At 55.9% G+C, this 7,407-nt stretch overlaps 1 protein-coding gene across 2 annotated transcripts; it reads left to right on the top strand.

Moving 5' to 3' along the window:
• The first annotated feature begins 679 nt into the window (after nucleotides 1-679).
• Nucleotides 680-6,699, top strand: HLX (H2.0 like homeobox). Of its 2 annotated transcripts, XM_036932294.2 has the most exons (4): nucleotides 1,064-2,161; nucleotides 2,891-3,070; nucleotides 3,845-4,029; nucleotides 5,852-6,699. In XM_036932294.2, the coding sequence occupies exons 1-4, from the start codon at nucleotides 1,588-1,590 to the stop codon at nucleotides 6,329-6,331; spliced, it is 1,419 nt and encodes a 472-aa protein (XP_036788189.2). In that variant the 5' UTR covers nucleotides 1,064-1,587; the 3' UTR covers nucleotides 6,332-6,699. The 2 variants fall into 2 exon arrangements, with proteins under 2 accessions (XP_036788196.2, XP_036788189.2); XM_036932301.2 differs by lacking the exon at nucleotides 2,891-3,070 and having other exon boundaries at nucleotides 680-2,161.
• Nucleotides 6,700-7,407: the final 708 nt, after the last annotated feature.

Raw genomic sequence — 7,407 nt, 5'->3', positions numbered from 1 at the left:
CTGTGGTTTGTTTGGGAGAGGGGTGGGGAAATCCATTCTGACTATAATTTAAAAGAGAACGAATTCTTAAAATAGAGATGTTGATGCTGCAGAAACGCTCCCACTACACCCTGTGCTCTAAAGAGCCAAAGTGCTAATGGAAGACATTGGCCACCACTGCAGCTTCTCCTGCGACCAGGCCCAAGGGGTTTCCCGGGGAGTCACTGAATTGAAGGTAGCTTTTAACCCCAAGGAAATCTGCTCTTACAGGCACTTGCAAAGCAAAGGACCCTACTTGATCGGGGATGTGGCTGAGTAGGGAAGGTGACATTTCCTACAAGGTGCCGCAGAGGCGGGGAAGCGCGTGTAGCTCAGCGGTGTTTCAGACGGCGGCGGCCTGTTTTGCTGCCTCTCTAAAGCTCAGGGGAGGGTTTGCCTGCGTCCAAGGGAGACGTTCCAAGACATCCATCTTATTTTGTTTGAAAAGTTACTTGTTCAAGTTGTCACTGTGTGACAGCTCAGAATAAAGCTAATTTGCGACCGCCCCAACCCCTTTCCCGATCTCGGAGGCTGCAAGGCGGACGCAGTGAAAATTGGGCGGGGACTCAGGCCCCAGCCTTGGGGCTCGAGACCTCAGGGCTGAGCAGACTGGGGGCGGGGGCCCACGAAAGGGAGCTTTGTAGAGGACACCGGCTCTCAGGATAAATGCTGCGTGAAGAAAAGTCGGGCCTGAGTAAAGAGGAAGGAAGCTAGGGGGCTGCCAGCACGTTCCGGGAGGCGGGCTTTGCATCCCGCAGTAACACGAGGGAATACCAGCTTCCCCAGGCGAGCGCTCCTGGAGCGCTGTGACCAACTCTTCGCTTCCGCTGCCCGTCTGGAGCTGCAGAATTTAGCAGAGGGTCGGAACTCTCTGGAACCGCAGTCCTGGCGGCTCAGCGACAGACCCTGCTGAGACCACGCGGCAGCCGCAAACACTTTGGCGTGGCCGGGGCGTGGCCGACGGGCTGACCACGCCCCTCGGTCCCAATTCCCCTCCACTTCCCGCTCCCATTGGCTCCGAGGTTGGCCAATGAGCGCTCGGATCGAGGGCCTACCCTGGGTCTGACTCGAAAGCTCCTGCCAAAACTTTGGGAGTTTTTAGAGAGGACTTTTTTTCCCCCCCTCTTTTTACTTTTTTTTTTTTTTTTTTTTACTAACGGATTATTATTGTTGTTGTTTTAAATTTAGCTCTTAGGGCTGAACTGTTTGGGTTTTTCTTTCGGTGCCCAGCCCCTGTCTCCCTCCCCGGCTTCCCTGGCGAGCGCGGAGCCGCGGCCCTCGCGCGTCTCTCCGCTCCAGCGCCCCTCGGCGCCTCCTGCCCGCGGGAGCGCGGGCGCATCGCCGCCCTTAAAGACAGGCCAGGGCCCGGGGCTGTGACCGGCTGGGATCCGGCCCTCGCCTCCGTCTTCGGCGGCGCTGGGGCTCCCTGGCCTCTCTTCAGTGCGGACCGAGAAGCGAAAGCGGATCGTCCTCGGCTGGGCTGCCGCCGCCTCCTGGACTCAGCGCGCCCCCTCCCCGCGCACCCACCCACTATCCACCCGGCCCTGCCAGGCCGCGGCGGCCGCCAGGATGTTCGCCGCCGGGCTGGCCCCCTTCTATGCCTCCAACTTCAGCCTCTGGTCGGCCGCCTACTGCTCGTCGGCCGGCCCGGGCGGCTGCTCCTTCCCCTTGGACCCCGCTGCGGTCAAGAAACCCTCCTTCTGCATCGCAGACATCCTGCACGCCGGCGTTGGGGAGCCGGGGGCGGCCCCGGAGGGTCTGACGGGGGCCTCAGCCGCCGCCCTCACCGCGCACTTGGGCTCGGCTCACCCGCACTCCTCTTTCCAAGCCGCCGCCAGATCCCCGCTTCGACCCACCCCGGTGGTGGCGCCCTCCGAAGTCCCGGCTGGCTTCCCGCAGCGGCTGTCTCCGCTCTCGGCCGCCTACCACCACCACCACCCGCAGCAGCCACCGCATCAGCAACAGCCTCCGCCTGCCCCCCGCGCGGGCGCCCTGCAGCCCCCTGCCTCCGCGGCGCGGTTGCTTCCCGGCCACCAGAGCGGCTCGGCCCCGGCGCCCTCCAGCAAGGACCTCAAATTTGGAATTGATCGCATTTTGTCTGCAGAATTTGACCCAAAAGTCAAGGAAGGCAACACGCTAAGAGGTAGGTCTTGGGCGAGAGGCTTCAGGCCTCTGACCAGGGCCCTGACGCACTCCCTGGTCCCCGGGTCATTTGGGATGCCTTTGAATGTTTTTACAATTAAGGACAAATCGTTAAAATGAGGAAGAGGAAATGAATTGGAAGAAGACTGTAGAACATTAGTTTTAAAACTCACCTGCTCTGCATTAAAAAAGGACTCTAGGGATGCTTTAAAAAACACACGTCACAGAATCAGTATTTCCTAACAACGCTTGGCATACATACTTGCTAAAAGGACTATCGGCTGTCTCTAATCACAGATCAATTGACAGAAAAAGCCCTTTGGGGAACACTTTCCCTCCCATTTATCTGATTTCTAGTGAAATTACACCCAAGGAATGTAGATAAACAAAGTCATTTCTAAATTCCCGAGGGAGCAGAGTGGGGTTCCTTTGGGAAGAGGGTTTAGGTCTATGGAATTTTTGGAAGGCACCTGAAAGTGACTTCCTTTCCACAGTTACACATAAAGCCCTTACCTTGCTGTCTGCGTGGACAAGGACATGTGGGACAGAAACATTTTTTGCACCTCCCCTTGGCCACTGTCGGGAAAGGAGTTTGGGTGCAGACAGGGGTCTTTCAGGACCTCGCTCCAGGAAAACGGAATTGGGGGCGAGGGGGAGGAGAGGAACAAATCAGCGCGGAGAGTGTGGGTTTGCCCGAGGTGTAACCAGCTCTTCTTTTCCCGGTCCTCAGATCTCACGTCCCTGCTAACCAGCGGGCGGCCCGCGGGGGTGCCCCTCCCCGGCCTGCAGCCCTCCGCTGGCCAGTTCTTCGCGTCTCTAGATCCCATTAACGAGGCTTCTGCCATCCTGAGTCCCTTAGGTTCGAACCCGAGAAATTCAGTTCAGCATCAATTTCAAGACACGTTTCCAGGTACGGAAACCCTGCCCGGCAATGGCCTAACCAGCAGCTCGACTGACAGAAAACTCAGGGTTTATGCTTCTTCACGTGGCAACCGCGGTGTAGCAATCCTGGAGTTGAGAAGGGAGGTTACCGAGAGCAGGGGAAGAAACCGAAAGATTTCTCAGTGAGCTAGTTCACTCCTCGGTCTGCTCCCAGGGGAAAGGGGTGTGGGTTCTCCGAGCCTAGACAGTGTATTCGTGGGCTGGTTGCGGGGTTCTCCCTAGGCTTTTCGCCAGAGATGGTAGTTTGAAAATTCAGCAAGAGGTGTTGCTTATTAACATACACACTTTTCGAAATGACCTCAAACACTTCTGCTCCAGGACATTCTGTGAGCCTGCGTGGGCACTTACGTGAACAAACACACACACACTCACACACACACACACTGAGAAAAGAAGCTGTCATGTCTAAATCTTTTGGGCCTAAGTGACATTTTCACCTTCTCTTCAAATGCCTGATGGCCAAGCATTAGGTTTATAATTTTCCTTTGTCATCAGTGCACCTCTGGGCTTCTCCACTCCACACTTGCTTTAGGCCTTATGCCTCTTAAGAGCTGTGAAATTCCTTCTTTAGAGAAGCCATTCCGGGTCTGCCGTGAAGGGCTTTCTGAGTGAGGTAGAGCAAACTGTTAACACAGAAACAGGTTTAAGCAGCATGGCAAGTCCCAGGACCACAGGCCATCATGAACTGGCCACTGATGGGCCCTCATGTCTCTCTTTTGCTCCTGTTCCATTCTGGTGGCAGGTCCCTATGCTGTGCTCACGAAGGATACCATGCCACAAACGTACAAAAGGAAGCGCTCATGGTCTCGAGCAGTCTTCTCCAACCTGCAGAGGAAAGGCCTGGAGAAAAGATTTGAGATTCAGAAGTATGTGACCAAGCCAGACCGAAAGCAGCTGGCCGCGATGCTGGGCCTCACGGATGCCCAGGTAAGCCAGCTGAGACTGCAGCGCACAGCCCCCTGGGGCGGGCAGCAGCCTGTGGCCTAGCCCCAAGACCCCCTCCATCCCACCCACTCTCCTTTTGTGATGGAGTCACAGGTTCTTGAATTTCATGAGACTTTATGGATTTGCAACTTTAGGGAAGAGAGAGGAGGAGTTTGGGGGAGGTGGACAGAAAGACTAGTCATCACAAAGATGTGTCAATAAGCCCCGAATGTTTATTTTGGTCAAAAAAGCAAAAGGACCGCCAGGAAAGCAAATAGGTTGCGGGAGATAATTATGTACTCGACTGTAGTGCAGTTCTCTGTAGGAGGCAGTTTGTTTCAGAAGAAATCAAAATCCTAAGAGATTGTTGTTGGGTTTTTTTTTTTCCTCCCGTCCTCTCTCCCTCCTCCTCCTTCTGCTGCTTGCTGGATTGTGAAATCCCCAGTTGTGAGGAAGTGAAAACATCATTTCAAACGGAATTACTTAGCCCCAATAGGGCAAGGAGTCCGTTTGCAGTGTCCAGTCGGTCTGATTTTCTAACAGAACAAGCTCTAAAGCTTCCAGGTGGGGGAGGGGAAAACTGAGGGACAGAGAAAGAAAAAAAAGATTTTCTTAGAACACCCAAGAGCATTCCAGCAGGTTCTGCCTACTTGACTTTTTTTTTTTTTCAAGACAATAGCAGATCTATCAGGCCTGAATTCAATTTTTTATTTCAATTTTTTTCTTTTCTCTAATTCAAGAACTGGACTTTATTTTTTCTTTTTGGGTTTTGAAAACAGAAGTCACCCCTCTTCCACACCCCTTAGCAGCAGCCCTTGTTCGTGGGGTGCTGCATGTTCTCAGCAGGGCAGAAGCCAAAGGGAGGCACTTTTTTTCTTAGCTCCCTTACGTCCTCCACCCCGTCCTGTCCCTGTGTCTTTCTGTCCTCCATTACACAACTCCCCTGCTCGACACACACACTGGAAGAGCCCAGCCGTTTTCCACCAGCTGTGGATGTTATTTTTAAAAGGGAAGCTGGAATTTGTGTGAACCATTGGGTCCCCCAGGGGACTGTATATATTTATATAGATTCTCTGTCTTATGCCTACCCCCTTCTTCAACTTTGCACAGGTTTAATTCCAACATTTTCTGAGTCCCCAGAAGGATTAGTTTATCCTGAGCAGGGGTGGAGTCCTTATCAGCTTCTGAGTACACACATGCCAAGGAAATGCTCTTCTATTGAAGGTCCAGCAAGTGCTCCCACCTCACTGGGATTAACTCTTTGAATCCTCTTTTCCCTCTGTGCTTCCTGCGGTTCCTCCTTAACAAGAAGTGCTTTTGCTTGCCTTGGCTAGGAGAAGCAGAGGAGGGGAGCAGCACAGCAGGGATTCTCAACATTAGTTTACCAAGCCCTTGAAATGATGTCCAAAATCTTGGGTGTCTGTCCATTTTTCTGGGCCAGGAGTCCATAATTTTAATCTTGGGGAGTCCTGGCTCAAGTGGGGTTAAAAAGCATTGACTGAGAGTAATTTGAGGGCGAGGTACAGGAATCTGCCTTTCCAGCAAGCGCCCAGGCCACTTCAGGCTCGAGGTCTGGAGGGCCACATTTTCAGAAACAGCCCTTGTGGGTTTTGTAAGTAAAGATCTTGGGCGATCTTGTTTCCCTGGGCTGCCTCTTGGCCCCTGCGCCTGTCACAGTGCCTGGCCCCTGGTAGAGGTGCAGGGGACAGTTAGCGGTGCTCCCCGGACTTTAGGGGTGGCTCCTGGGTGCACCCGAGGAGGACTGGATCGTGCCCGGTTCTCATCTCTTGTGTCCCTCCTTGTCTCCCCGGGCTGTGCGGCGCAGGTGAAGGTATGGTTCCAGAACCGGCGGATGAAGTGGCGGCACTCCAAGGAGGCCCAGGCCCAGAAGGACAAAGACAAGGAGGCGGGCGAAAAGCCCTCCGGGGGAGCCCTGGCTGCCGACGGCGAGCAGGAGGAGCGGAGCCCCAGTCGCTCCGAGGGCGAGGCCGAGAGCGAGAGCAGCGACTCGGAGTCTCTGGACATGGCCCCCAGCGACACGGAGCGGACCGAGGGGGCCGAGCGGCCTCTGCACCAAACAACGGTTATCAAGGCCTCGGCTGCCGGCCCCCTGCTCAGCGCCAGCAGCGCTGCGAGTGGTGGAAGCGCCGGCGGCGGCGGCTTGAGCTTCGGCGGCCTCAGTAGCGCCAGCAGCCTCGGCAGCGGCGGCGGCGGGGGCCCGGAGCTGCTCCCTGCGCCCCAGCCCGCCCAGGGCAGCGCCCCGCAAAGCCCCGAGCCCTCCCAGGCGTCGCTCGGCGGCCTATAGACTGGACCGGGGCGGAGGGCCTGGGGTCCTGAGCGCGGACTGCCGGCCTCCCACTGCGGCCGGATTTGAAGCCTACTTTATGGGGGCGGTGGGGCCGGCGGGAGACGCAGCGGCGGAGCCTCCGGCCTTCGGTTGTAGCTCGCCTCCCGCTGCCCCGCTGGTGCAGCCCACCACGCACGGAGCCGAGGGGAGTCCCAGCGTCCCCCGCCGAAGGCTCCCAGCGCCGGCCGAACACTTCTCCTCGGATGCAAACAGCTCACAACGGGGAAACGTTGGACTAAACAGTCTTCCCCGAACAAGGGGTCGTGGCGCAAAGACTACTGCACTTAGGACGCCACAAACTTGTAAATAAAATGTTTACTACGGTTTGTAAAGGCCGCCTGGGCTTGCTGGGGCAATGAGATCGTTAAGATCAGGAATCCGCATCGTGGACCTTAGCCCCGGGGCACTGCAGGTCGTAGCTGAGGAAAGCGGGGGACTGAAGCTTTTGGGGAAAACGTTGCAACGGCATAACCACTTTGCTGCAGAGATCCACTTTGGGGCGTAGCGGTTTCACCAGTTCAGAGGTCTAGTAGTTAGTAGCCTGCACCAACTGCCTCTGAACGCGCGCTCCGCGACCCTAAATAATACGGCCGAGAACTGAATTGGGCCACAAAATCTGTTAGGCCGGCCGGGTAGACGGCCTTGTCCACCCGGAATCGGGACGCAAAGTGTGCCTCGCGGGCTTTGCGCGGCTCTGGGTGGAGAGTAACAGAGTTGGAGTGGAGAAGACTGAGGGGCGGGTGGGGTCAATCTAGCCCCAGCCGGTGCTCACCAGGTGTCCGCTCAGGGCTGGGCGTGGATTCTTGAGGCAATTACAATGCCTACCACCCCTTGCTCCAGAACGGGTAGGGACACCGGGCAGGTCTGTAATGTGGAAGAAAGGACAGACAGACCACAGTGGTTAGGGCTTTAAAGATATCCAAACTACTGCACGGTAGGGAGATGACTTATTCAAGGTCAAATTAAGGAGCCCAAGCCAGAACTTGGACCTCCTGTCCCTCAGGTGGCGAATGATGGGTCTAGGAAACCACATC

The sequence above is a fragment of the Manis pentadactyla genome, chromosome 19, assembly GCF_030020395.1.
Source record: "Manis pentadactyla isolate mManPen7 chromosome 19, mManPen7.hap1, whole genome shotgun sequence".
NCBI lineage: Eukaryota > Metazoa > Chordata > Mammalia > Pholidota > Manidae > Manis > Manis pentadactyla.
This window is presented reverse-complemented; position numbering and strand designations above follow the sequence as displayed.

What these genes read in the sequence shown, in the direction of transcription:
- HLX (XM_036932294.2), top strand. Translation starts at nt 1,588, where the DNA reads ATGTTCGCCGCCGGGCTGGCCCCCTTCTATGCCTCCAACTTCAGCCTC. An exon ending in GGAAGGCAACACGCTAAGAG is followed by an intron (nt 2,162 to 2,890) that starts GTAGGTCTTGGG and finishes CCCGGTCCTCAG; the next exon opens with ATCTCACGTCCCTGCTAACC. An exon ending in ATTTCAAGACACGTTTCCAG is followed by an intron (nt 3,071 to 3,844) that starts GTACGGAAACCC and finishes TTCTGGTGGCAG; the next exon opens with GTCCCTATGCTGTGCTCACG.